Here is a 27,969-nt window from a genome sequence, read left to right as displayed (position 1 = left end):
GGGCGTGTCCCTCTCCCCACAGCTCTCATCCCACCTCTGGGGACCTGGGAACAGTGAAGACAAGCTTTGGACAGCGAGGGCCATCACACTGCCCGGGGTTCAGACACGGAGCCAGGAGCCAGGCCTGCCCGACTCACCTCTCAGACCTCAGCCCATAGTTCCCCTTTTAGTAGATGGCCATCCCAAGGAGTCTTATCTCCTTTTTTTTTTTTTTAAAGAACAAATGCTCTGTTTATACTGGGAACTGAAAGTTCTTGCCTTCCTGACACTTAACAGAAAGAGTTCATCAGTTAAAACGTTCATTGATTCCCAGTCACACGCTGGGCACTGCTCTTGATGCGGAGCAGGCGCACACAGACGCCTGCCCTCCAGGAGCTGCCCTTTGTCAGGAATGTGACGCACTGATCCTCATGCACACGGGATAGTGCGGAGGAGAAGGGCAGGATGCCATGGCAACACAACCTCCTCAGGAAGCTAACCCGGTCGTGGGGCTGCTGACTGTATTTGTCATCAACTGCTGCATCAGAAATCACCCAGAAACCCGGCAGCTTAAGACAGCAACTTAACTGTCTCACGCTATCTTCCCTGGGACAGAACCCGGCACAGCTTTGCTCTCCCAAGGCCCTCGTCAAGGTGTCACCAGGGCAGGGTCTCATCCGAAGGCTCGGTAGGGGAAGGATCTGCTTTCAAGCTCATGCAGTTGTTGGCAGAATTCAGTTCCCCAAGAAGCGTGGGAAGAAGGCCACGGTTCTTTGCTGGCCATTGGCTAGAGGCTGCCCTCAGTACCTTGCCACTGGGCCACCCCGTCATCAGAAGCTGCTTGCTCCATCAGAGCCTGCAAAGGAGCGAGCTGCTGCCAAGTTGAGAGGCTCCATCTTTTGTCATCTGAGCACAAGACTGACAGCCCGTCACCTTTGCAATATGCTCTCAATGAGAAGCAAGTCATGTGGTCCAGGACACAGGCACGGGGAGGGGATTCCTGGGAATGAATCCCAGGCTGAGGAGAGGATCTTCGGGACCATCTTAGAAGTTACCTGCTTCTCTGCACTGCTCTCTCGTTCCTCTGGGAAGCCGCCCTTACAGCCAGGAGGACAGGCAGTGCCCACGTGTAGTGGTGGCGAGCCCACGTGCCCAGGCAGTGTGTGCATGTGTGCGTCTTCTGTGGGGGTTACTGATGGCAGCAGCTGTTCTATCGCTTTTTAAACGTTTATAAAGGATGGAACAATAGGAATTTCTTCTTTTTTTGAGCCCCGTGACTCATGGCATGTCTGAAATGGCTGGCTCATTTCCCATCGCAACCAGAAAGGATGATAAATATCGGGTGTTTAGGTCACTCTTGAAGAAACAAACACTTGGAGCCCGAGTTCCCATTAGTCTTAACTGGGTCCCAGGCTATCAGCCACTTAAGCCATTCCATGACCTTGCACTTCTGCAAGTGGGAGATCCCCTGAGTTTCTCTCTGCCCGTGGGATTGGACCGAATTTTTTTTTCCCTTGTACAAATAGGCTCAGAGAGGAGTGGGGAAAACCTTCATTTCTAGTTTAAATTCACATTTAGCCTTATGTCTGTAATTGATCAAAGGCAGAGGGTTTGAAAATGTTGGAATTGTAAGCAAAATCAAATCAACCACTTTAAAGCTTCTGGAGAAGCAAGCCCATTTATCTTTCTGGAGAGGAACAGAGAATAGTGGAATGTGGATGGGATGGTTCTTAGGGCCAAAGGGCCAGCCGAGAATTCCTGTTGCAAGTTTCTCTACGTAAGAGATAATGACAATTTAAAATTCAAGTTCCTTGGCTAAATCGGCCCAGTTAATTAAAAAGAAGCCACCAATTACAAGCAGGGTTTTCCTTCATTTAGTTCAATTCTTAAGTGGAAAAGACTTCTTTTCAACACTGCCCACATTGGCCGCCTGCCTTTTCATTTGTGAGACAGTTGATGAAGTTTGACTCAGCACAGAGGTGGTTACAATCCACAAGAAATGCAGAAAATGGCTGGGAGGTGCCCACCCCTTCAACGTACTCTGTTTGAGGGATGCTTGGAGAGTGGTCCTGTACCGTCATTCATGGACTTTACCATCCCTGTATCTTGGGCTTGATTTTTCGGGTGGTCTTCCCACAGTGCATGGCAATGACCACCTCAGGAGTCTTTGGTTTTCACGTTTTATGGAGAGAGGTCAAAGCAGAAGAAGTCAGCTCCATTAAGGGTAGAACTTGATTTTGACCCCAGTGTCTTGAGACCCAGTGTCTTGTCCCCAGTGCCATGGAATCTGGGGAGTTATTTTCTTCATCTGCTTTTATGACCTGATTTTCTTAACAACCCACTGGGCTGGTTGAATAAATTATTCTCTTCCTGGCGATAAACTAGGAATGGAAGGAATGAGGCTGATAATGAAATGAATCCATGTATGTGTAGTTTTTCATTCGGACAGAGAGTGATGAGCAGGAGGGGACCTTTGGACTGGAACCTTGAACCTTTCATGAATGTCGTTCCATCTCCAGAGTGGCTGTTGGGGTGTGTGGGTGGTGAACAGGGACCCAGGATCATTGTGATAAAGACACAACCCCAGGGACCAGAGGGTCTGTATTTGAACCCCATCTCTGCGGCTCTCTGGCTACGTGACCTTCAGCAAGTTAGTCAATCTCTCTATGCCTTCTTTCTTCCTCATTGATGAAATGAGGGGAAATTGTCCTGTATCTGGGGCTTCTCTGGTGACTCAGACGGTAAGGAATCAGCCTGCAATGCAGAAGACCCAGGTTCGGTCCCTGGGTCGAGAAGATGCCTTGGAGAAGGGAATGGCTCCCCAGTCTGGTATTCCTGCCTGGAGAATTACATGGACTAGAGGAGCTGGGCAGACTACAGCCCGTAGGTTCGCCTAGAGCCGCACATGACTGAGCAAGTAACACTTTCACTTTCAGTTGCGTATGTTGGGTCGTGAGGATGAAGTGACTTGATTTGTGTAATGTGTTTAAAAGTGTTGGGCAAATGGTAACTATTATATACTTATTAGTTACTATTATTAAGCCACAATAGTAGCAAGTAATAATAACAATATCCAGACGGAGCACGCAGATACTCACGAAATGTTTATCCAGCCCTCTTGATGTGCTAGACGCACTGCATACATCAGAGAGCCGGGTCCTTCCCATCTGCCCTCCTGGAGTCTTCTCCAGTGGGGAGGTGGCAACCCAGCATTCACTGATCACTTTCCTTAGCCCGGTTCAGCACGAAGTCCTTTCCAGGCATTGCCTCCTCTGAACTTGGCAAGCAGGTGAGAGGGCTGTCTTGACACATCACAGCTGATGTGTGTGGGCTCAGTGGGGTTAAGTCACCTATCAGCTGTCACCTGGTTAGTAAGTGGCTGGACTGGGATTCGATCCCATGTCACTTGGACTGAGGGGCCAAGCTTTTCTTCTCTGTTTTAGGTCGGTTACTGGGAGGCCGACTCTGAGCCAGAGGGTGCAGGAAGTTTGTCAGTTCAGTTTCAGTTCAGTCGCTCAGTTGTGTCTGACTCTTTGTGACCCCGCGGACTGCAGCACGCCAGACCTCCCTGTCCTTCACCATCTCCCAGAGCTTACTCAAACTCATGTCCATTGAGTCAGTGATGCCATCCAACCATCTCATCCTCTGTCGTCCCCTTCTCTTCCTGCCTTCAGTCTTTCCCAGCATCAGGGTCTTTTCCAATGAGTTAGTTCTTTGCATCAGATGGCCAAAGTATTGGAGCTTCAGCATCAGTCCTTCCAATGAATATTTAGGACTGATTTCCTTTAGGATGGACTGGTTGGATCTCCTTGCAGTCCAAGGGACTCTCAAGAGTCTTCTCCAACACCACAGTTCAAAAGCACCAATTCTTTGGCGCTCAGCTCTCTTTATAGTCCAGCTCTCACATCCATACATGACCACTGGAAAAACCATAGCTTTGAATAGACGGACCTTTGTTGGCAGAGTAATGTCTCTGCTTTTTAATATGCTATCTAGGTTGGTCATAACTTTTCTTCCAAGGAACAAGCGTCTTTTCATTTCATGGCTGCAGTCACCATCTGCAGTGATTTTGGAGCCCTACCCCCTGGCCCCGCCAGTGAAGCTTATAGGGCATGTCCTTGGGCCAGCCCCCATGAGGGGCGACAGGGCAGACCCAACAGAGGGAGAGATCACAACAGGGGGCACAGCCAACTACTTTCTCAAGGGGTCTCCCACCCACCGGCCATTGGCTGTGTCTGCCCTGGGGAGGTGCAACCTCGGGTGGGGCAGGTCTTCCAGTGAAGGGACTGAACTTGTGAGCTGTGGAGCAGGATGAAGGCTCCCCACTTGAGCAGAGCTCTGTGAGCAGTAAGGATGCCAGTCTGTGTAGGTGCCTAAGCCTGGACTTGATTCCTTCACTTGTGTCCGCGCGAGTGACAGCAGGATCCTGACCCAGGGCGTGGACCAGCTCACAGAGCAGGGAGATGAGCCAGACTGATGCGTCTGAAGTTGCCGTGCGCCCCCACTACAGATGAGAGTCTCTCTGGCGACTCAGCCACTGCTGGAAACCTCCCACCGGCCCAGCTTCTCCAGGTCACTGGAAGCACCGACTGGTGCGCAGTCGAGGCGTTCTCAGGCAGAATAGGAGCTCTGGCATTCCACGGCCAAGGGATGTTTTCTCTATAGCAGGTTTTGCATGAGGACTGAAAAGCAGGCTGTTCCCTAGCACCGACAGATTAATTTTTAATGTAAATGAGCTCAAAGGGAAATTAGGAGAACTCCCTTGTGGGCAAGAGATGGAATCCGGTGGGGGGGGCGTGGCGCTGAAATGTACAGGTCATGACAACCGCAGCATCGTGCAACCCCACCACCTAAGGCCTTGCTTTCCTCCCTTTTCCGTCTTTAAGACCTTGGAGGTTTTGGAATCCCAGGCAGCAGTCTTGAGAAAGACTGTAGCGGAGTGTCCTAAGCCGCGGGTTAATTTCCTGGTGAACTCGGGTGTTCTGCTTCTCAGAAGCTGCCTGTCTGGGTGTCACTGACACACCTTGGTATGGGCCCTAAAGGTGACACCAGGTCCCTTTGATCAGGCTGTGCTGTGAGCCGCCAGGGAAGGGAGAGGGAGCTGGCTGGCTCTGGGTCAGGGCCACAGGCCCTGTCCTCTGAAGGCCATTCGGGAGTGTCTGCCTGGGGAGGGACCTCATCTCATTACTGGCGGGAGAAAAGCCATCGTGCTGAAAACCCCCATGTGTTTAACACTGTTTATTTTTTCAGGAAGTGTTTACAAAGTCATTGGCAGTCCTGAGTGTTCCCACACGGACTGTTTGCAGAAGGAGGCTCTGTGTGCTGGGGAGTTCGGGGAAGAAGAGTCTGCTGTGTGTCCGTCTGCAGCAACTGGAAGGTGGTGGGGGTGTGGGGCGCCAATGCCGGGCCGCCAGGAGGAGTCGGGGGGCCTCTCCTACCCAGGGTGTGGGGGCTGACGAGTCAGGGTGGACTATGTCCCAGACCGGTCAGCCTGGGGGCAGTGGCCGCTGCTCCGCGGTGAGGTCTCCCACCTGGGAGTCCTGGCCTGGCCTTGCTGCTGCCTTAAGCTGGGGGTAACCCAACCATTCTTGGCGCCTGCCTTTTCTCTTTTCCCCTGGTCTCAGGGTCTCAGATGCATCTCCCGTGAAAGTGCTTTGTGAGTCACACAGGGCTCGTGGGTAGAGGGCTGCTGGCATGGCCTCCACCCACAGAGGTTCACCGAGGCCCCGCGACTGGATGCTCAGAGAGAATCAGAGCTGGGCCCAGAACCCTGCTCATGCTCAAGGGGAAGAGAAGGCCCAGCCTGGGAGTCCTGCTTCCCTGTGGACCCTTGTTAGGCCCCAACCTAGTATGTTCTTCTCTGGCAGAAACTGAGCTTCATCAGCTTTGCCCTCGGGCACAGCCTGGGTGACTCCAGAAGTTTTCTCCGAATAAGCTCGTCTGACCAGTCCCGCTTCACTCTTCCTCATGATGAGATGTTCATGGTGCGTGAGTCAGTGGACAAAGGGCCTCCGTCTCAGCGATATTAAATGGCTTCTTTTTTCCCTTGTAGGAGAAGTATATATCACTGTTATTGATGACACCGTGTCAAAGGTCGGGAAGTTATCGTTTGGGAATTTGGGTCTGGGTGCCAGCAAATGGACAGTAATGACGGGCTGCTCTGGCTGGCACTGTGGCCACCATGTGCACGAGACCCTCCAGGAGCTGTGGAACCCTGTGCTCTTATGGGGGGCGGATTGGAAGACATGAGTGTGCCCACTCTTGGGGACTGCCGGTGATAAAATGGTGTCACATGGATGTCGCCGGCTGGTGGGCACTCCAGGAGTACAGAGAGGCCAGGGAGTGCTTGGCCTGAGGTAGGTCCGTCCAAGAGCTGTCGGTCAGCTGTCCACAGCTTCGGCATCTGCCGGGGGTCTTTCTGCCAAGCATGGCTCTCTGTGACAGCTGAGGGGTGAGCAGTAGTAAGCTGGAAAGACAGAGGAGCTCCAGGCCTCTGACAGTCTGCACTTGGCTGGACGGACCTGACACCGAGGCTCCAGCTTCTGTGGGCCTTTCAGGCTTGGGGATCTGAGTGATTCGGGACCTGGGCCCCTCTGAGGACTGACCGGTGATGAAAATATTGTAGAATTAGATGGTGCTGGTGTTTGCACAAATTTGTGCATTTACCAAAAACTGCTCCATTGTTCACCTGTTTAAAGGGTGCATTTTATGGGGTGTGGATCATCTCTCAATTTAAACATAGTATGAAAAAAATTCACAAAGGGAGGAGAAACCAGCCGCAGGGGGTGGTCTCACCGAACTAGGGACATTTGACTGGAACCTGCGGAGTCTGCACCTAGGGGAAGGCCAGTCAACACGCATCTCAACGTCTCAGAGCTAAATGGTAAAATGAAATGAGCTGTTTGATGTGGTCAGTGAGTATTAGCTCTTCAACGTGATGAGAGAGCGGGAAGTAGGGACGGAAGCCGTGAGATACCTGGACCTCTGTTGTGCTGTGATTTCCAGCTGCCGAACATGTTTTCTTTTCCTGGTCATGCCAGGTTTCACCATGGATATCTGCTGCTGTTTTACAGGTGTGATTGCGTTTCAGTCTCCTGTAACTTATTAAATAGTTCTGTGACAGAACTGACTTTTGCTTCCAAATCATTCTGTACCTAAAACAATAAAGACTTCAAAACAAAACCCCCAAACTGTCGTATGGCTAGTCCCCAACTTGGGCCAGCTGCCGATTTGCAGCTCCACCCCTAAAGTACGAGCCCAGGGCCAGGTCCTGTTGGGTCACTGGGCTTTGGGACTGGGCAGGCCTGGGTTGGTTTGGGCCCAGCCCTGGGGCCTCCTGGGCCCCGTGCCCTTGGGAAGCTTTGCAGTATTGGAGAGGACAGAACGCATCCCAAAGGCTGGTTGTGGACAGGGAGGGAGATTGCGCGTGTAGTGCTGAGTACAGGGTAGGCCTCAGTAGCCAGATGCAGCTATGTAGCGGGTGGACACCAAGAGGATTCTGGGAGGCCAACCCGTACAGCACTTGAGTGAGCCTCGCTGGAGGAGAGGTCCACGGGGTAGTGGCTGCCCATTTTCCTGACTATCAATACACCCAACTCTGCTCACCTAGGCCCAGAGGAGTGCCCCGCTGTTGTTGGATGAATTCAGCTGTGACCTTGGGGTAACCACCCAGATTTTGCATGGTGAGACCTTTGAGCTCACTGCTGGCCACTCCTTTGTCCCCCCTGGAAAGAGACGTGGTTCTTGCCAGAGGTACCAGGTTCAGGGAGCCCCCTGCCCGCTCCACTCCCATGCCTCTCTCCAGGGGTGCTGGGGTCCCGGGACCCCTGTCCTGCCCAAGAAAGACACCTCACACCCATGAGCAAGCCTGTTGTCCCGGGGCTGCCCCAGCAGCCTTCTAAAATAATCGCGGCACAGAAGGCCTGGAATGTCTTATATTTGGAATTGCTGTTGGAAACAGTTCTGGCCAAATGTAACACCCATCTGTTTGGGAGGGTCTTAGAGTCAGAAAATGAGGTGGTTCAGCAGGAGGGGGCTTGGCAGCACCAAAGCTCAGGGCTGGGGGCGGGGATCAGGGTCAGCTGGCTCTCACTCGGCCTGGGAGGCCCTCACCCCTGCAGCCTGGACCACGCCCGTCATGCCGGATGGCCCCAGTTGGAGAAAGGTTTCCCTGTATCAAACCCGGCTTTCTTCCTGAACCTTCTACCCAGGGGTCAGTCCTTCAGGAGTCTGGGACCTGTCCCCTCCCAGCTCTGAATAGCCTTTTAGCCGTTGAAGCTGGCGTCCTTCCTGCTGAGTCTCATTTCTCCAGATGAAGTGACTCCTTCCCCTTCGCTGTCTGGCACCCAGCCCTGAAGGCGAGTGTCCTCTGGGCTCTGACCTGGCCGGGTGGCACAGAGCAACACCCTCCCAGCATCCTCAGTGCCATGCCTTCGTTAATGTAGCCTGAGGTGCTTGCGTCCCTGCAGCTCTGTGATGATTCATTATGCACTTACGTCAGCTAAACCCCTCGTGTAGTTTCCAGGTTGGCCTCTTTCCCCTACATCGTCATCGCACAGTTGGCTTTTAAAGAGTAAAATATGGATATTTAGGTTTATTTTGTTACGCTTCCACTTGTTATTTGAGTGTGCCTGTAACCCAATGTGGGCTCTGGCTGCTCGCTGCTCAAAAGCCAATAAAGAGGCAAGGTTAGTAGAAAGGAAAGTTTATTTTGGACGCCGGCAACTGGGGTGGGGGAGTGGACGCTTCTGCAAAGGCCCACTCCCCACCCCCTACTCCCTCCAATCAGGGGGCAAGAGCTTTTGTAGAGGGAGGTCCGTGCAGACACAGCACAGTCAGCTCTGACAGACATCTTGACATTGGTGATCTGACCAGCGTCATCTTGAATGTTTTAGGTACAGTTAATCTTCAGTTCCAGGGTCAGTTCGTTTCCATTTTCTTGAGGCCAGTTCTCAGAATTCTAGCAGCTTATGTCGTGGTGACGGTCTGGTCACCCTGTAGTTAACGTCTTCCACCTGGTGGGGTTTCAGTATCTATAAGACAGCTCACAGGGTTCGGGTCAGAGTACTCTCTGCAGCCCTTGCGGTGGCACTGAAGGTCCTTGACTTCATGACTGCGTGACTATTATCTGGTTTTGGTGCACTGTTTGCTTTGTCTCTGCATTTGCTCACTTTTCTGATTAAACTTAGCCTTTGGCTGACGTCATCCCACAGACAAAGGCAGGTGGCGGACATGGTCCATAATGTCCTGCTCTGGTGTTTTGAGGTGCGTTTTGAGCCCTATTTCTGATATTTCTGCTCTCCTTTTCAACGTTTTTTGAATGGTCTTAACATATCCAAGTGGCTGGCACTCTTCAAAAATTATTATCTGACTCTTTCTCCCCAGAGAGTAAGTAGTTGTGGGGAATCACTCCCTCGTGTAAATCGCTTCAGCTGTGTCCAACTCTCTGCGACCCCATGGACTGTAGCCCGCCAGGCTCCTCTGTCCGTGGGATTCTCCAGGCAACTGGAGCAGGGTTGCCCATGCCCTCCTCCAGGAGATCTTCCAACCCAAGGATGGACCCAAGGTCTGACTCTTGTGTCTCCTGCATTGGCAGGCAGATTCTTGACCCACTGGCACCACCCAGGAAGCCCACCTGGGAAGATCATAGTATTGTTTATTCAAGACAGTCTTACCGCGGATTCTTCACAGGTGCTCAGTTTGTCTGCTGGAGTTACTTCTAGATCTCTAAAGAATTGTCTGGAGTCAGCAGATTCTTCGTGAAGTTACTTTGTGTTTAAAATTAAGCCAGGTTTTAGAGACTCTTGTTCTATTTATGAGCCACCCATCTACAAGAAACGTTATTACCACAAAATAAACTCATAGTGGAAAGCCTGAGCCCAGGGTTGGGATTTTAGGTGACAGTCGATGTGATAGAATTCCAGTTCTACCAACCAATTTAGATGGTTGTGTGGCAGGCCTTGCTAACGACTCTATAAACTTGAGCTTCCTATTAAAGTTCAGATTCTGATGACAGTCTCAGAGGCATCGGTCACTTCCCACCGGCATCTTTCTTGGGCAAAGCTGTAAATTAGCAGCACTCATAGGAAATGGTGTGAGCCCGGAGGGACCTCCAACAGACTCGTTGCTACAAGGTGCCCAGTTGCACTTTGAGTTGTACTGCCCAACTGCACTTTGAGCTCCACGCAGATCTGATTTTGGGCATTTATTCTTCAGCTCTTAGATTAAGCTGTGACTGAGCCTGCGGTGACAGGTGCTATGTTTCCGTCTTGATGTAGGTTCCCTGTTTGAAGAGGGGAAACCTCACAGCTGATGTGGGGGCCACTTGTAATCGACAGACGCAGTGTCATCGGGGTTGTGTACGTGGCTGAACACGGATCTGGGGAAGATCTCCTCGCCAGTGCTTGAGCATCTCTAAGGACTAGTCTTGAAGCAAGTCCTTTTGGAGGTGTGGCTGACCAGGCTGAGACGTACAAGCACTATCCTTCCAGTGTGTGTGCACGGATTCTAGGCAATCTGTGGGCAGATTCCAGACACCTCACTACTTCTCCAAGGTGTTCTCTCTGGACACTGGCAGTGGGTGATTTCTAAAGGGCCATGCAGAAGGCACTGTACAAATGCCAGAGGGGAAGATGATCGGTCCCTGAGAAACTGCTCTAGTTGTCAGGAAATCTTTGGATTCCCTGGTGGCTCAGATGGTAAAACATCTGCCTACAATGCAGGAGACCCAGGTTCAACCCCCAGGTTGGGAAGATTCCCCTGGAGAAGGAAATGGCTACCCACTCGAGCATTCTGGCCTGGAAAATCCCATGGACGGAAGAGCCTGGTGGGCTACAGTTCATGGGGTCGCAAAGAGTCGGACACGACTGAATGACTTCACTTTCTTTTCTTTTCACTAGTGAGTGGGGAGGGGTTCCGGAAAAGGGGTGTCTGCAGCCCACCTGTGCCCCCAGGGCACTGCCATCTCTGCGGGGGGGGTGGGGGTGGTGAGGGTGGCCAAGGGCCAGAAGGAAGCCCTGGGTGCAATCAGCGGTGCACAGCTACAGTCCCCAGACCTGTGGGACCTTAGTAAGATCTGCTGTTTCCTTCACTGAAAAGAGGGAAGCCGGGTTGGAGACGCTGGGAGAATAGAAAGTATGGAGTCGAGAGGGACAGAGGCATGCCACTGTCGAGCAGGGAGCCATACATCAGCCTGGTTTCCAGGCAGCCCCAGGCTGAGTGTGCATGAAGGGTGTTGGGCATGGGGCGGGGCAGGGCGGGGAGGGGGTCAGGAGGTGTGTGTTGAAAAAGGCACGAGACAGAAACAAAGGGGGAAGTTTTGAAGGAAAAAAAAGGGTAAAGACTTAAGGTCTCTGCCAAAGAAAAAGGAGAAGAAGTGAAAAGAGGTGTAGAAAACTCTCAACTTGGAAATTCTATTAAAGTAAAAAATTGCTGGAGCATTCCCCAGTGACCTAGTGGTTAGGTTTCTGGGCTTTCACTGTCGTGGCCCAGGCTCAAATCCTGGGCGAGGAACTGAGATCCTCCAAGCTGCGTGGAACTGCAAAAAAAAAAAAAAAAAAATTTACAACAATGAAATCTGTTTGTGTTTGGCTGCAGTGTATATATTATCTTATCTACTTTTATGAATGTTCAAAATTCTTCCTAATTAAATAATTAGAGAAGTGCCATAATAGATATATTATCTGACCCCATCCAATATAACCTGATACGTCTATGATTTTAAAAAATATAAAATATGCAGATATGTATTTGAGGGTGCACTGAAAATTTCTGGAGGGATGTATGAGAAACTGATAACAGCCTCACCCTTGAGGTTTATATGGATTACCTTGTCATGAGGAAAGCACAAGGAGTTTTCCTGTTTTACAGATGAATTTAATGCTATCCCCATCCTCCCCACCATGACTTAGAGGATAGGGCCTGGGGATCAAAAGTTAAAGCCACAAGGGAAATTGAGGCTGAGGACTTTAAAACAAAGCTGTGCTCATTATAGTGTTATAACTTGTTTTGTTTTACTTATATTTATTATTTATTTTTGGCTGTGCTGGGTCTTTGTTGCTGCTCAGACTTTTCTCTAGTTGCGGCAGGTGGGGGCTGCTCTCCCGCTGGGGGGTGTGCGGGCTTCTCTCTGCAGTGGCTTCTCTTCCTGTGGAGCTCGGGCTCCAGGGTGCGCAGGCTTCACTAGTTGCAACACATGAGCTCAGCAGATGCGACTCCCAGGCGCCAGGGCACAGGCTCAGAGCTGTGGCGCACGACCCAGTAGATGCGGCTCCCAGCCTCTAGAGCACAGGCTCAGGAGCTGTGGCGCACGGCCCAGTTGCTCCTTGGCATGCTGGGATCAGGAATCGAACCTGTGTCTCCTGCACTGGGAGGCAGATTCTTTACCACTGAGCCATCAGGGAAGCCCATTCTTTTGTTTACTTGATATAAGGAAAGAATTAGCCCATGGTCAAAGAAAATATCTATCTGTAGTGTTAAAGTACAATAACATATATTTGGAGAAAGTGAAAGCATAGTCACTCAGTCGTGCCCGACTCTCCGCGACCCCATGGACTGTATGTAGCCCACCAGACCTCCTTGTCCATGGGATTTTCCAGGCAAGAATACTGGAGTTGGTTGCCAGTTCCTCCTCCAGGGGATCTTCCCAATCCAGGGATCAAACCCAGATCTCCCACATTGCAGGCAGATTCTTTACCATCTGAGCCACCAGAGGACTCTCTGATGCAGAGGATTTGTGGGAAAAGAAAGAATCATTATTCTGACTCCTGTTAAAGAATGATAAGGCGACTATTGAGGGCTATAGGGGTAGGGACCACTGAGGTGGGATCTTGCAGTAGGGGAAGGAGATTGGAGTCAACTCCAGATGCAGCAAGAAAAGGTGGGAATTTGTAGCCCAGGAGGATGTGCGTTGGAGGATGGGAAGCTAACTAAGAGGAAACAGCAGGGGTAAGAGGAGAGTCCAGCTAAATGGCTAAATCCTGACAGGATTCTTGTTAAAACTGGGGGATGCAGAGACAGAGAGGGAAAGTCTAAGAGTCAAGGCTGAGCTGGGAAGAAGGCCCAGAGGAACCTGAGAACAGTTTGGTCAAATAGAGACTGTCAGCTCCTGTGTGAAAAGTGTCGCACGCATGCCGTGGGATCTGGGTGAACAGCTCCATGTGCGTGGACACGCTTGGCGTTCTCCTGGTGTCTGCATGCCATGGTGGGGATGTTTCTACATTGTGTTAAAAACAGGTTCCTATCAACCTAGAAAGATACATTTCATAATTTTGCTTTAACATTCAGAGTCTGGAATGGGACTGGAATTTCACACGGAATTGTAATACTGGCAGAGCGACAGCTGTTCTGTTATTGCCATGAACAGAGGAGAGAGGAACCGGAAGGGGCATAAAATTTTCATGGCCTCTCTGCTCTTGTACAGTCTTTGTAATCTGGTGTTGTTTCAAAGTTCACTCATTGTGGAAACCGCCTCGGCCCAAGGTGCCTAGAAAGAACCAAAATAAAAAAAAGGAAAGCACAGAAAAAAACAAATGGGGACTTGCCTGGGGCCAGTGTAGACCGTGCCTGAGTCCAGGAGAGCCTGGGTGGACCTGTGAAGGGTGGGGAGATCGTCCGGGGCAGGGGCAGTTGGAAGCAGCTCGTGGGCTAGGGGAGAAGAAAGCGGTGGTGTCTTAATAAACCGAACGAGGTTAACATAATTGCTTGTTGATTTCCATTGTCACGCAAATGGCGTGATTTCACCTTCCTGGGGGTAAAAAGATCCATCTGTTTTATTCACAGGTTGTACTCTGACTATCTCTACTTTGCAAGTTCGAATAAATCTGCAGATGACTTCCATGAAAAAGTGACAGAAGCTCTGCAGCTGTTTGAAAATTGCATGCTGGATTATTCATTGCGCGCCTGCGTCTACAACAACACCCTCAACAACGCCATGCCTGTGCGTACGCCGAAGGGCTGCTCCACGGTTATTGTGCCAGGGCATTGTGGATGGGGATTTTAGCATTTAAACAGAGAAGCGTTTTAATGTGCAAATGCCTCTCCCCATGCCTTTGAGCGGTGGCTAATGCCAAACAAATATTCATGGATGTAAAAACTATAAAAGCTGATGGGCCCTTTCAGCTGGCACCCTGCTTTCTTCCTCACTGCTGGCTCAGTTGCAATGCTCACTCCCCCCCTGTGAAAGAAAGAGGGTGCATTTAGGAAGATTATTATTTAGCGAGGCTCAGAAAACACACCCTGCAATTAGGACTGGCAGACGTGAGCACCCAACTCTCTGATTGTCTTAAGAGTGTTCTCTCTAATGCTGGATTGTTTTGTTGGTTTAAAAAATTACCCACCAGTGACTTTCAGTGCTTCTCCGACTGAGTCTTAATGGAAATTTTTTCCCATTGATCTCTCTTTTCTTTGCTCTCATTTGCCTTTAGGATATAGCGATACGTTTCTTGCTGGTGTTGTTCAGTCGCCCAGTCGTGTCCGACTCTGTGACCCCCTGGACAGCAGCACAGCAGGCCTCCCTGTCCTTCACCATCTCCCGAAGTTTGTCCAAGTTCGTGTCCATTGCTTCGGCGATGCCATCCAACCATCTCATCCTCTGTTGCCCTCTTCTCTTCCTGCCTTCAATCTTTCCGCGCATCAGGGTCTTTTCCAATGAGTCGGCTCTTTGCATCAGGTGGCCAAAGTACTGGCGCCTTGGTTTCAGCATCAGTCCTTCCGATGAGTATTCAGGGTTGATTTCCCTCCAGGTTGACTGGTTTGATCTCCTTGTCCCTGCATTTTTTCCCATGCAAAAGAAGCTGTTACTGGTGACTTCAGCACGGTGTAGCTAAGGGATGGTTTCTGTACTGCACAGCACCCTGGGTTGTCCCAAGTGCCTTCTCAACAGGTTCGCTGTAGTGCTAAGTCTCCTTCGGCCCCCGAGGGTGGTCCACAGGCTTGCTCCACTGTGTGCGCCACGTGGTCGACCTGCTTGAGGTGGAGGCTGGGGAATCCCCAGGTGTGATGGGGTTCGAAGTCAAGAGGGTTCACTCCCTTCTCTTTGTTGTCTAGACTGTCTTATCTGACAGTGTTGTAGGAAGGGGGCTCTTGTCTAACACTTGGAAATGAATTGTCCAAGGAGACACACGTGCCAACAAAGCAAGAGACTTTATTGGGAAAGGGTGCCCCTGTGGAGAGCAGCAGGGTAAGGGAACCCAGGAGTACTGCTCCACCAGGTGGCTCAGACTTTTTCGTGCTGATGGGGTTAGTTTCCAGGTTGTCTCTGGCCAATCACTCTGACTCCATCCTAGCTGGTGGTGGGTGCATGGCCCAGCCAAGATGGATTTCAGCGAGGAGGATTCTGGCAGGTTGGAAGGACATATGGACTGGCTTCTGCTCTTTTCTTGACCCTTCCTGAATTATTCTGGTTTGTGGTAGCTTGTTAGTTCCGTATTCCTTACCGCGGGTTCCTGACCTGGTGTTAAGACAGCTTATGCAGGTGACTCCTGTCTTGCCTGGCCGGGGTAGGTGGTTCCAGTCAGCATCTCCCCTAAGAGCAGGACGCACAGAGGAGCAGGTAGGATCCCAGGCTGCCCTGTGGGCATGTATAGTTTTGCAGGGAAGACGCACACAAAGCATCAGCGCAGAATCTGGCCCCTGAGCCCGGGAGCCCGTCCCGCCTGCCTGCCCGCCCTCTCCGCACCTCCCACCTCCCTCTCCATCACTGCTCTACAGCCGCACCGCCCCCCTCCCCGCCCCCGCTGGGTCCTCTTGCCCCAGAGCAGGGATTCACAGGTGTGGTCCAAGACCAAGAGTATCGGCATCCCTGGGGACTTGTCAGGAACGCACACTCTCAGGTTGAGCCCCAGACTCCGGAATCAGGGGCTTTGGCGGAGCGGGGGTGGGCGGGTCTATCTGCCCGTGCAGCAGCCCTCCTGGGGTTGTGTTGGGCGCTCATCTTGGGGACGCCTGGTTCCAGAGCCTACCCCACGCCCCTCCCTGGCACGTGCTCCTCATCCTTCGGGTCTTGCTTTAATCTTGACTTCCATTCGTTCTCTTTCCACGCCTTTCATTTCCCCACAGCCTGGATCACAGTTGGCCATTATAGATAATTGTTCTTCACCAGTTTAGCTCCACATCCACCAGATTGCAAGCTCCACGTGGCCAGGGGCCACGTCTGTTACATAGCAGCGGATCCCCGTTGCTTAGCATGTAACCTGGCATGCAGGATGCACTAGAATATTTTCAGAATGAATGAATGGGCAGTCTGTGAAACTAGTGGAGAAGCTGGGTGGAGAGTTCCAACCAAATTCCTAATGAGGAACAGAGGGGGTCGGTGTGCGCTTGTCAGGGGAGACTCTGCACTGCACTCCTCAGCCCTTTCTCAGCCTGGGGTGGGGGTACAGGCCCCCAGGGCGAGGGCCCAGCTTCAGAACCAGGCTCTGGTGGGTGTTCTCCAGCCAACCCTGGCAGGCTCCTCGCCCTCCCTGGGCCTCTTGTGTTTCCACCCAGAGCCGGCTGAAGTAGATAACCACAAAGGCTTCTCTCAGCTCTAATGTTTTTAAATTTTAAACGTATTGGGCACTACTCCTAAAGACTCTTTTTGATCCCCGTTCCACTGTGATTCTCTGATCGGTACTGGGGAAAGATGAGGGAAGGGGAGGTGTGAGCCTGTCTTAGGTTTGTTAGCAGTGATGCTCCATGAACCAGAAACTGTCACTTGAGGTGAGCGGCACTTCTCTTGACTGGTAAGGGGGCTGGGGGTTGGGGGTGAGGGGTTGGAGTGAGACAGGGGTGTCCAGGGGACCGGGAGGGCTTGCCCACCCCTCTGCCCCTGCAGAGCCCTCTCCGGTCTATCCCCTGCTTGCCCCGGACAGTCCCTCTGCTGCTGACCAGCCCTCCTGGGAAGGTGGACTCAGTTGCGGGAGGCCTGCCTGGCCCAGTGCAGGGGGGCTCCGTCCATGAAGGCACAGACGCACTTCCAGGGAAATGCTGTCCCCTGTGGCCGGGTCCAGGGACCACTGCGGCTACTTTAAAACACCCCCGTCCTGCCACAAAGGCAGAACCTTCTAGAAGGTTCTCAGGAGCGAAGGCAGGTTCTCTGGAAGAGATAAACCTGGTCAGGCTGGTCCTCTGTGGGAGGGACAGACAGATTGAGAACAGAAAGCTCTCGATGATTTAGCAAGAAGCCATGCTCGCAGCGGTTGTCTGTGTTGGAGGCGACATGTGTGTTTATTTCTGAGGCTGACACATGCCCATTTTCTCTTTATTTCTGGCCCAACTTGAGATCTTTTTACGAGCTGGTGTCTGAGGTAGCTGCAACCTGAGGGCTGCAGGCAGCTAATGAATTCTGGAGACAGCCTCCCCCACTCCAATGGTTTTCCTTCTTCCACCGCCTCCCACACAATTAGAAGAACAATGAAATGGAAAAAAAGAATAGCGAGAGATGAAGCCAGTTAGTGTCTGTACATATTTTGTCAAGCGTTTCACTGTCTTATGGTTGTCACCGTGTTCATCGTGGGAGTGCCAGGGCGCTTGGCTTCAATGCGGGATGAGGGGATCATGACTGGGATCCTGGTCCCCCGCCCTGAGCTGGGAGGGAGCAGAAATAGGAGGTGAAAGTGTCTGCATCAGGAACAGGACTGGGCACTGGGAGGCGCTCCCGTGGGAGGGGTGGGTTGGGGGTCCAGCCAGGCCAAGGGCTTTGCACATGAGGAGAGCCAGGCGAGGCCGGGCGTCAGTGTGGGGAGCTCAGCCTCAGAGACTCGAGGCGGGGGCAGCAGGCAGGGGGCTGGACAAAGAGAAGAGGCGCACGCAGAGGCAGCGGGACACAGAGCGGGGTCCCTGGGTGCGGGGCGCGGGTGGGAGTGCGGGGCAAAGGGGGCACCTCGGAGCAGAAGGGGAAGGGTTTGCTGTTTTTCTGGAGCTTTGCAAAGCCAACCGTGAAGTCAGAGGGAGCAGTCTCCAAGGTCACTCTCCCTTCTCACACTGCACACTGGGGGAAGTCCGCAAAGCGCCGTCAGGTTCGGTAACTCACTGGAAGGAGTCACAGAGCACACGGTTGGCTGTTACACTGGTGGTTGCGGTTTGCAGCAGGAAAGGGACACGGATTAAAGTCAGCCGAGGGAAGAAGCGCGCGTGATGGCACACACAGCGTATCGCCAGCCGGGGATGCCCACCCAAGCCTTTGGTGTCTGCAGCGCTTCTCGAGGCTCCGTCGTGTACTGCCCGCCTGGCTGACCTTTACCCGTCCAGTCCCTCCTGGAGGTCAGACCGGTCCTGCGAGGCCCAAAGCCCCCATCCTAACTCACGCTGTTAGACTGTCCAGTGGCCAGACCCAGCCCCCCCGGCAAGCGAGATACTCTCATCAGGCAGGACGTCCCAGGTGGCTTTAGGTGGCCTCCCAGGAGCCAAGGACCGAGGCGAGATGTCTCTGTGGGTCAGGTTAACGCTTCACCACCACGCTTGCAGTGTGGCACGAGAGAAGGCCCAGGAGAAGGACAAGGACCCCAAAGTGCAGGTGGACAGGAATGGCTTCGAACAACACTGCTCAGACTCGGGTGTGCACACGGACCTCCACGTGGCGCCTGGCTCGGGCGGTTCCTCCTGGGCTGCTTGCTGGGGCGTTTGCAGGTGTCCCTCACGGCTGTAGTGTGCTGCGTGTAGAAGCAATGGCAACTGGGTCCTGTGGAAAGGAATCCCACGCCACTGGTGGGCACAGCCGTGGCCTCTCCCTTCCCCCGGGTCCTCTCTCTGAGATGTCGTGAAGATGCCTTCACAGTGGTTCTGAGGATGAACTGAGACCCTGGGTGTGGGAATCCTTTGTGCACGGGACACAGAGGCCTGCACAGGGCAACGAGCATGAGTGGCGTTTAAAATCCAACTTCTGGGGCCATCCCTGGTAGTCCAGTGGTTAAGACTTCGCCTTCCAATGCAGAAGGTGGAGGTTCGGTCCCTGGTCACAGAGCTAAGATCCCACACGTCTCTTGGCCAAAATGTAAAAACAGAAGCAGTACTGTAACAAATTCAGTAAAGACTTAAAAAGTTCAGCTCAGTCGCTCAGTCGTGTCTGACTTTTTGTGACACCGTGGACTGCAGCACGCCAGGCCTCCCTGTCTATCACCAGCTCCCGGAGCCTACCCAAACGCATGTCCATTCAGTCGGTGATGCCATCCAACCATCTCATCCTCTGTCGTCCCCTTCTCCTCCTGCCTTCAGTCTTTCCCAGCATCAGGGTCTTTTCCAGTGAGTCAGTTCTTGGCATCAGGTGGCCAAAGTATTGGAGCTTCAGCCTCAGCATCAGTCCTTCCAATGAATATTCAGGACAGATTTCCTTTAGGATGGACTGGTTTGTTCTCCTTGCAGTTCAAGGGACTCTCAAGAGTCTTCTCCAACACCACAGTTCAAAAGCATCAATTCTTCGGCGCTCAGCTTTGTTTATAGTCTAACTCTCACATCCATACATGACCACTTGTCCTTTTCATTATAGGGGACTGGAATGCAAAAGTAGGAAGTCAAGAAACACCTGGAGTAACTGGCAAATTTGGCCTTGGAGCACGGAATGAAGCAGGGCAAAGGCTAATAGAGTTTTGTCAAGAGAATGCACTGGTCATAGCAAACACCCTCTTCCAACAACACAAGAGAAGACTCTACACATGGACATCACCAGATGGTCAACACCGAAATCAGATTGATTATATTCTTTGCAACCAAAGATGGAGAAGCTGTATACAGTTAGCGAAAACAAGACCAGGAGCTGACTGTGGCTCAGATCATGAACTCCTTATTGCGAAGTTCAGACTTAAATTGAAGAAAGTAGGGAAAACCACTAGACCATTCAGATATGACCTCAATCAAATCCCTTATGATTATGCAGTGGAAGTGAGAAATAGATTTAAGGGACTAGATCTGATTGATAGAGTGCCTGATGAACTCTGGATGGAGGTTCGTGACATTGTACAGGAGACAGGGACCAAGACCATCCCCATGGAAAAGAAATGCAAAAGAGCGAAATGGCTGTCTGAGGAGGCCTTACAAATAGCTGTAAAAAGAAGAGAGGCGAAAAGCAAAGGAGAAAAGGAAAGATATAAGCATCTGAATGCAGAGTTCCAAAGAATAGCAAGGAGAGATAAGAAAGCCTTCCTCAGTGATCAATGCAAAGAAATAGAGGAAAACAACAGAATAGGAAAAACAAGAGACCTCTTCAAGAAAATTAGAGATTCCAAGGGAACTTTTCATGCAAAGATGGGCTCGATAAAGGACAGAAATGGTATGGACCTAACAGAAGCAGAAGATATTAAGAAGAGGTGGCAGGAATACACAGAAGAACTGTACAAAAAAGATCTTCACGACCAAGATAGTCACGATAATGTGATCACTGACCTAGAGCCAGACATCTTGGAATGTGAAGTCAAGTGGGCCTTAGAAAGCATCACTACGAACAAAGCTAGTGGTGGTGATGGAATTCCAGTTGAGCTATTTCAAGTCTTGAAAGATGATGCTGTGAAAGTGCTGCACTCAATATGCCAGCAGATTTGGAAAACTCAGCAGTGGCCACAGGACTGGAAGAGGTCAGTCTTCATTCCAATCCCAAAGAAAGGCAATGCCAAAGAATGCTCAAACTACCGCACAATTGAACTCATCTCACACGCTAGTAAAGTCATGCTCAAAATTCTCCAAGCCAGGCTTCAGCAGTATGTAAACCGTGAACTCCCAGATGTTCAAGCAGGTTTTAGAAAAGGCAGAGGCACCAGAGATCAAATTGCCAACATCCGCTGGATCATGGAGAAAGCAAGAGAGTTTCAGAAAAACATCTATTTCTGCTTCATTGACTATGCCAAAGCCTTTGACTGTGTGGATCACAATAAACTGTGGAACATTCTGAAAGAGATGGGAATCCCAGACCACCTGACTTGCCTCTTGAGAAACCTGTATGCAGGTCAGGAAGCAACAGTTAGAACCGGTCATGGAACAACAGACTGGTTCCAAATAGGAAAAGGAGTGCGTCAAGGTTGTATATTGTCACCTTGCTTATTTAACTTATATGCAGAGTACATTATGAGGAACGCTGGGCTGGAAGAAGCACAAGCTGGAATCAAGATTGCTGGGAGAAATATCAATAACCTCAGATATGCAGATGACACTACCCTTATGGCAGAAAGTGAAGAGGAATTCAAAAGCCTCTTGATGAAAGTGAAAGAGGAGAGTGAAAAGGTTGGCTTGAAGCTCAACATTCAGAAAACAAAGATCATGGCATCTGGTCCCATCACTTCATGGGAAATAGATGGAAAAACAGTGGAAACAGTGTCAGACTTTGTTTTTTTGGGCTCCAAAATCACTGCAGATGCTGATTGCAGCCCTGAAATTAAAAGACGCTTGCTCCTTGGAAGGAAAGTTATGACCAACCTTGATAGTATATTAAAAAGCAGAGACATTACTTTGCCGACCAAGGTCCGTCTAGTCAAGGCAATGGTTTTTCCCGTGGTCATGTATGGATGTGAGAGTTGGACTGTGAAGAAAGCTGATCGCCGAAGAATCGATGCTTTTGAACTGTGGTGTTGGAGAAGACTCTTGAGAGTCCCTTATACTGCAAGGAGATCCAACCAGTCCATTCTAAAGGAGATCAATCCTGGATGTTCATTGGAGGGACTGATGCTAAAGCTGAAACTCCAATACTTTGGCCACCTCATGAGACGAGTTGACTCACTGGAAAAGACTCTGATGCTGGGAAAGGTTGGGGGCGGGAGGAGAAGGGGACGACGGAGAATGAGATGGCTGGATGGCATCACCGACTCTGTGGACATGAGTTTGAGTGTACTCCGGGAGTTGGTGATGGACAGGGAGGCCTGGCGTGCTGTGATTCATGGGGTCGCGGAGAGTCGGACACGACTGAGCGACTGAACTGAACTGAACTGAACTGAACTGACTAGATGGACCTTTGTTGGCAAAGTAATGTCTATGCTTTTTAATATGCTGTCTAGGTTGATCATAATTTTGCTTCCAAGGAGCAAGCATCGTTTAATTTCATGGCTACAGTCACCATCTGCAGTGATTTTGTAGCTCAGAAAAATAAAGTCTGTCACTGTTTCCATTGTTTCCCCATCTATTTACCATAAAGTGATGGGACCAGATACCATGATCTTAGTTTTCTGAATGTTGAGTTTAAGTAAACTTTTTCACTCTCTTCTTTCGCTTTCATCAAAACGCATTTTAGTTCTTCATTTTCTGCCATAAGGGTGGTGTCATCTGCATATCTGAGGTTATTGATTTTTCTCCCGGGCAATCTTGATTCCAGCTTGTGCTTCATCCAGTCCAGCATTTCGGTCCACATAAAAAATCCAACTTTTGAAGATAGTTGTTTGCTGGGCTTACTCTCGCTGTCGGTTTATAATGCGTAATACGTTTGGAAAAGCGTACACGGTGTTGGAGGAATTACCCCTGAGCTAACGCCCGTCTTCTTGCTCGGTCCTAGGTGAGGCTCCAGGTCGGGCTGTACGCCGTGTACCTTCTAGACTGGCTCACCGTCTTTAACAAGGAGCAGTTCCTCATCCTCCGCCTGGAAGACCACGCCTCCAACGTCAAGGACACCATGCACAGGGTCTTCCAGTTCCTCGGCCTCGGTACGTATCTCGAGCTGGACACCCACTGAGCAGGGCGTGAGTGCCATGGACACCGACCCGCCAGGCCCCAGGCAGAGTCTGTGAGCCTGGGAGGGGGGCCTGTGCTGGGAGGCCAGTTAGTGCCTGTTGGTGAAGCACCAGCTCCAGATGGGGCCTTGAGTGCAGTGTCGGGAGGGGGTCTCTGGGGAGGAAGAGACGGCCACTCATCTGGGAGCTCACGGTCCAGTGTAATGAGAGGAGGAAGCAAGGCTTGAATCACCGAGTGACTGACAGGGTGACATGGGGGAGGAGTGGTTTAGTGTTCTCATACACGTGAGATCCTTACACGTGACTTGGGGTCCCAGTTGCTGAAGGGCTCTTAGAAGGAGTGGTGTGAACTGCGCCATGAGGATGGACAGGGTGTCCTGGCTGCTGGAACTGTCTTGCAGAGGCCACAGGGCCTGGAGGAGGGGATGGGCAGGTCATTGGTTGTCCCTGCTTTGCTGGGACCCGTGAAAGCAGAGCCGCATGGCTGGGTTTGGGCTCCTGGGCTTCTAGGGTGAGGGACCCTGCCCCCAGGCGGGGGCACCATCCGCTCGAGTCCACAGGGCCTGGAGGAGGGGATGGGCAGGTCATTGGTTGTCCCTGCTTTGCTGGGACCCCTGGAAGCAGAGCCGCGTGGCCGGGTTTGGGCTCCTGGGCCTCTGGGGTGAGGGACCCTGCCCCCAGCAGGGGGGACCATCCGCTCGAGTCCACAGGGCCTGGAGGAGGGGATGGGCAGGTCATTGGTTGTCCCTGCTTTGCTGGGACCCCTGGAAGCAGAGCCGCGTGGCCGGGTTTGGGCTCCTGGGCCTCTGGGGTGAGGGACCCTGCCCCCAGCAGGGGGGACCATCCGCTCGAGTCCACAGGGCCTGGAGGAGGGGATGGGCAGGTCATTGGTTGTCCCTGCTTTGCTGGGACCCCTGGAAGCAGAGCCACGTGGCTGGGTTTGGGCTCCTGGGCCTCTGGGGTGAGGGACCCTGCCCCCAGCAGGGGGGACCATCCGCTCGAGTCCACAGGGCCTGGAGGAGGGGATGGGCAGGTCATTGGTTGTCCCTGCTTTGCTGGGACCCCTGGAAGCAGAGCCGCGTGGCTGGGTTTGGGCTCCTGGGCCTCTGGGGAGAGGGACCCTGCCCCCAGCCAGGGGGACCATCCGCTTGAGTGCCTAGTGGCACTTCATGGCAGCAGGCCGACTCGCTGGCCCCAGTGACGGCTGGTAGAGGCGTGTACGCGGGTGCAGAGTGCGCCCTGGCAGGCGGCACCCAGGACCCCTGAAGGGGCTGGGCCAGCCTGCACAGTCCTCCCCCACCCCACCCAGATGCCCTGCAGCCCTGTCTGATGAGCGTGCTGGGAATTTTGTCAGTTGGATATTCCCTGGGATCCATTTGCCCACCGCGGGGACTCAGGGCCCTCTTGTCGTTTGTTTCCTTCTCCTTTCCTCGGAGACCTTTAATGTGACGGAGAGTGATTACTTTTCCTTTTGAGGCCTGGAACCATTTTTCCTTTGATTGGGCCACCTGCAGACTCTGGCACATATCAGTGACTTGTCTTTGGTCCCTAAGATGGACGATGGCAAAGGCCAGTCTGCTCCTTCCTGGTCACGTAACCCAGCGACACTGGGGTGTAGTTTTTTGTGCATGGGCTCAGGACTTCAGCCTGACCCCGAGAGCCCCGGGGCACAGAGGCTGAGCAGGGATCCTGGAAGTTAAGCCACTGAGAGGCTTAAGGTCCTGAGGGCTGGGGGTGGAGGCGGCACCCTGGGGTGGCAGCACCTGCTGGTTTGTTCTTGGGCCTCTCCCCGTGGACACCCCTGCTGTAGATGGAGGTTCAGCCAGTGGGGGGGTCCCTGGGCACGGGTGGCCCCCACCCTTCCCCCCATGATGACTTCACAGCAGGACACACGGGTGAAATATGGCCCCACCCCGAGGCCCTCTGCAGCGGCCTGGAGTAGAAATGGTGGAGGCAGAGTTCGAGTGGCCGGTTACAGAGCATCTCCGTGCAGAGACTGCGTGTGGCAGGTCACAGCTCTCCAGGCACAGGCCAGCTCCTCTTTGCAGGCCTTTGGAAGTGAAACCAGGAGGCGAGGCTGCGCCCAGCAACCCAGCTGTGCTTCTGGGGACAGGTAACACACCAGACCACGTAGCCTCTCCTGGAATTTCAACCTTCCTCCCTCAGCAACTCCAAAACGAATCCAGGCAAAGAATCTGAATCTCCAAACACATTCTTACGGGAACCTGCTGTCTCCCCAGGAAGCAAACTCTCAGCAGAGTTTCTTACGCCCCTCCACTTGCCTCACAGACTTTTTCCTTTGCGTTCCAGGGCCCTTAAGTGAGAAGCAAGAGGCCTTGATGACCAAGAGCCCGGCGTCCAACACGCGGCGTCCCGAGGACCGGAATCTGGGGCCCATGTGGCCAGTCACCCAGAGGCTTCTGCGGGACTTCTACGGGCCTTTCAACGCCCGGCTGGCGCAGGTCCTTACCAACGAGGCCTTCCTGTGGAGGAAGACGTGAGACCGGCTTCCCGGCGCCAGCAGGGCCACGGCTTCTGTGACGTCCATGGTCTGAAGGTCTCTCTTGGTGGGGAACCCTTGTGCTTGGAGCCTGGAGGAGACTCCCTCCCCAGGCCCGTGTTCATGGAACCCGGTTCCGAATCCTTTGTGATGTCGCACAGCCCAGCAAGGGACCCATTGCCAGGCCCCGGATGGAGGCTGTCGGAGATTCCACTTGGAAAGGGGTCCCCTTCTGCTCTGAGAGTGTCTGGGCTCCGGGATGAGGCAGGCGGGCACAGGGCCAAGGTTGGGGAGTGGGCAGGAGGGTGCTGGGTACAGAGTCTGGGCTTTGACGATTCCAGGATCCAATGGAGGCCCCACCCCAAGGCGGGCCAGGATACACACTACACATTCAGCTTCACAAGCCTCTGTTCAGGTCACTAAACCTCATGATGGCAGAGAATGGAGGCTCTTTCTTTTTTTTTTTTTTTTCGCCTTTTACCCCCAAAGTCAGCCCTTCTGTCTCTTCAGATATAAACCCCATCAACTTCACTGTTTACGAGAGAAAAAGACACAAGCCAATTTTGGGTAGCACATTCCTGTCTCGGACCTCCTCCCCTTCTGTCCTCGTGGACTTTCCTTATGTTTAAAAAGAAAGCGAATGTATTTAAAACAAACCACTTTCTGCATTTCACTGGCTGGAGCTCTCTTTTTCTGTCTACGTAGATGTTTTCTCAAGAGTTTTTTTTCAATTTCTAACTGGAGATATAAATTCAGTTTAAAATCGGAAGGGAAATGGTTGCTGTTAATGCCAGACTGAGAACCTTGAAGGAATCGATGGAAAAATCTGTGCACCTTGGCCCCAGCTGTGCCCCTGGGGGCCGCAGAGAGCTGCCCACGTTGGGAGGTTTTAGTTCCGGGGTGACAGGCTCCACTGCTCTGCCTTCCTCTCTAGTGAGCTTGTTACTACCTTCTCCTCCATATGTAGCCAGAGGGCCTTCCTCACTCAGCGAACTGCAGAATGCCCGTTTTGGATCCAGAAATACGCACGTGAGCTCTGCCGGGGCCGGACGAGCTCTGCTGGGATTCCATACCAGAAAGCCAGGAGCAGATCCTTGATGGAACTTTCTGGGCCACTTGGCAGCTTGGTTTGCTGTCAGATGGGCTGACAGTCTTGCTGTTTCTTGGAGGTGACGGGAAAGACTGAACACCATCCTTGCACACAAGCACCCAGGCAGGACCCCCAGCTAAGCTCTGCACACGGTTGTCAGTGGAAGCTTCTGCAAGTCAGAGGTCTCCAGGTCGAGGTGCCGGGCATACCACCAGTCAGAAAGTGCAAATGCCTCCACAGGCAGCCGCCACTTGTGGGGCTGAGGAGTCACTCAGCTGTCCCAGCCCTACTGCCGTCGGAGGTGGGATGCTCCATCCAATCAAAGGTGCACAGTGGGCTCGCCCGGGCACGGCCAGGCTGTTTCTGCTGTGGAGGAGCACGGGTCCTGAACACCCACTTTCAGGGACAGGACCCCTCTTGCTCTCTCCCCATGGCACTTGGAGCAGCAGCCCACAGGAGACCTGGCCTGAGCACGAGGTTCTGTACGGAGATATCACTGGCGCACACGTGTATTTATTTGCAGTGCAGGTGTGCGTGTGTGGGCGCGTGCGTGTGTTTCTCAGTGGGTTCCCTGCAGTTCTGTTGCCCATCAGCCCTCTCCGCTCTGGACTCAACCCCCCTTCATGGGTTCATTTCTCTGCCAGTTCTTTTCTAGCTTGTCAGTTTCAGCCCACGTCTTGCTCTTCGGCCCCAGCTGTGGTCACAAGGACTTTGCCCGCGCACCCCTAGGCATGTGAACAACTGCTTCTTACAGAAGTGTTGCCCGAAAGTCTTACTTCCAATGTTGTTTGGTTTATTATACAAACCTTTCTACAGATGCAGGCCCGTCCTTCAGCGCTGATCAGCACTGTCCGCACGGACCCGGTTTCTCCAGGGTCCTTTCTCCAAAGGGCTGTCTGTCTGTCGCCTTTGCTTTCCTCTGCTCTCTCTAGCATGCGAGGCCCCGCTCCTGGTGACAGCAGAGCTGCCGTTTTGAGCGGTGGTCCTCGAGCTTATCATCCCAAACCAAAGGGAATCAGAGCCTCTCTCATGACCCAAGTTACTTTGTGTCCCCAAAGCTGTGCATCTGATTGTATTAAATTGTGCCCCCTTCATCGCGTTAAGGTGTGTTCATGAACCACCGTTGTGCTGTCGTTTTGTTAATACTGATCGTAATTAAACGTGGACCCTGGTTAGCCGTCACAGCACCCATGGGAGCATCTCCACTGAGCCCAGGTGCATGAAGGAACCACAGGAGGAGCTCAGCGTCTCACCTGCTGCACTGTGAACCCTGTACGTGGGAGACCTGCCACGTGCGGTGATGGTGAGAGAGAGGACGCGGACGTCCCCAGGGACTCCCACGTGGGGCCGGTGGAGGAGGTGCAGCCCTGTCCACAGATGGGCCTAACATCAGACATTCAGGTTTCAAGCTTGGGTGATCAAAGGTCCTGCAGCTCCCAACAGGCTGCTTTCCTCACGTCTCAGGCCTGCCTGGCCCCTGGGGGCTGTGAGTTTGAGATTCCTGGTGTCACTGGGTGCCTGTCATTGCCCCTGGACACCCAAGGCCCCCAGGTGCAGCCAGGGCAAGCCTTAGGGACATGAGGTCACCTCAGGTCTGGGGCTGTGGGAGGCTGGGTCGTCCTGGAGGCAGTGGGGAGCCGGGTTGGCTCCCAAATTCTGGAAAGACCCATCCTGGGTTTGCGTCTCCCCAGCGCTGCACCCCACAGTGGTGTATCGGAGGGGAGAGGAGGTAGCAAGGCTGGGCCTGCCAACAAGTAGGCCCCCAGCTCTTGACGGCAAAG

The 27,969-nt window shown here is 52.6% G+C and overlaps 1 protein-coding gene across 8 annotated transcripts in view; it reads left to right on the top strand.

Moving 5' to 3' along the window:
- CHST15 (carbohydrate sulfotransferase 15) overlaps positions 1-27,969 on the top strand; it is an 89,696-nt gene that overhangs the window by 53,160 nt on the left and 8,567 nt on the right. For 7 of the 8 annotated variants that reach the window (XM_055424450.2, XM_088842410.1, XM_055424447.2 and 4 more), the window contains 3 exons: positions 13,759-13,915; positions 22,424-22,571; positions 24,909-27,287. In XM_055424450.2, coding sequence (XP_055280425.1) covers positions 13,759-13,915; positions 22,424-22,571; positions 24,909-25,099 — 496 coding nt within the window. In that variant the 3' untranslated portion in view covers positions 25,100-27,287. Of the gene's footprint in view, positions 1-13,758; positions 13,916-22,423; positions 22,572-24,908; positions 27,288-27,969 lie in introns of those variants that run through there. The other variant, XR_016038807.1, reaches the window with a different exon arrangement.

The sequence above is a fragment of the Moschus berezovskii genome, chromosome 12 (genome assembly GCF_049115385.1).
Source record: "Moschus berezovskii isolate FMDL1 chromosome 12, NW_MosBer_1.0, whole genome shotgun sequence".
Classification (NCBI taxonomy): Eukaryota; Metazoa; Chordata; class Mammalia; order Artiodactyla; family Moschidae; genus Moschus; species Moschus berezovskii.
The sequence above is the reverse complement of the archived record's forward strand: the minus strand, read 5'-3'. Positions and strand labels throughout refer to the sequence as shown.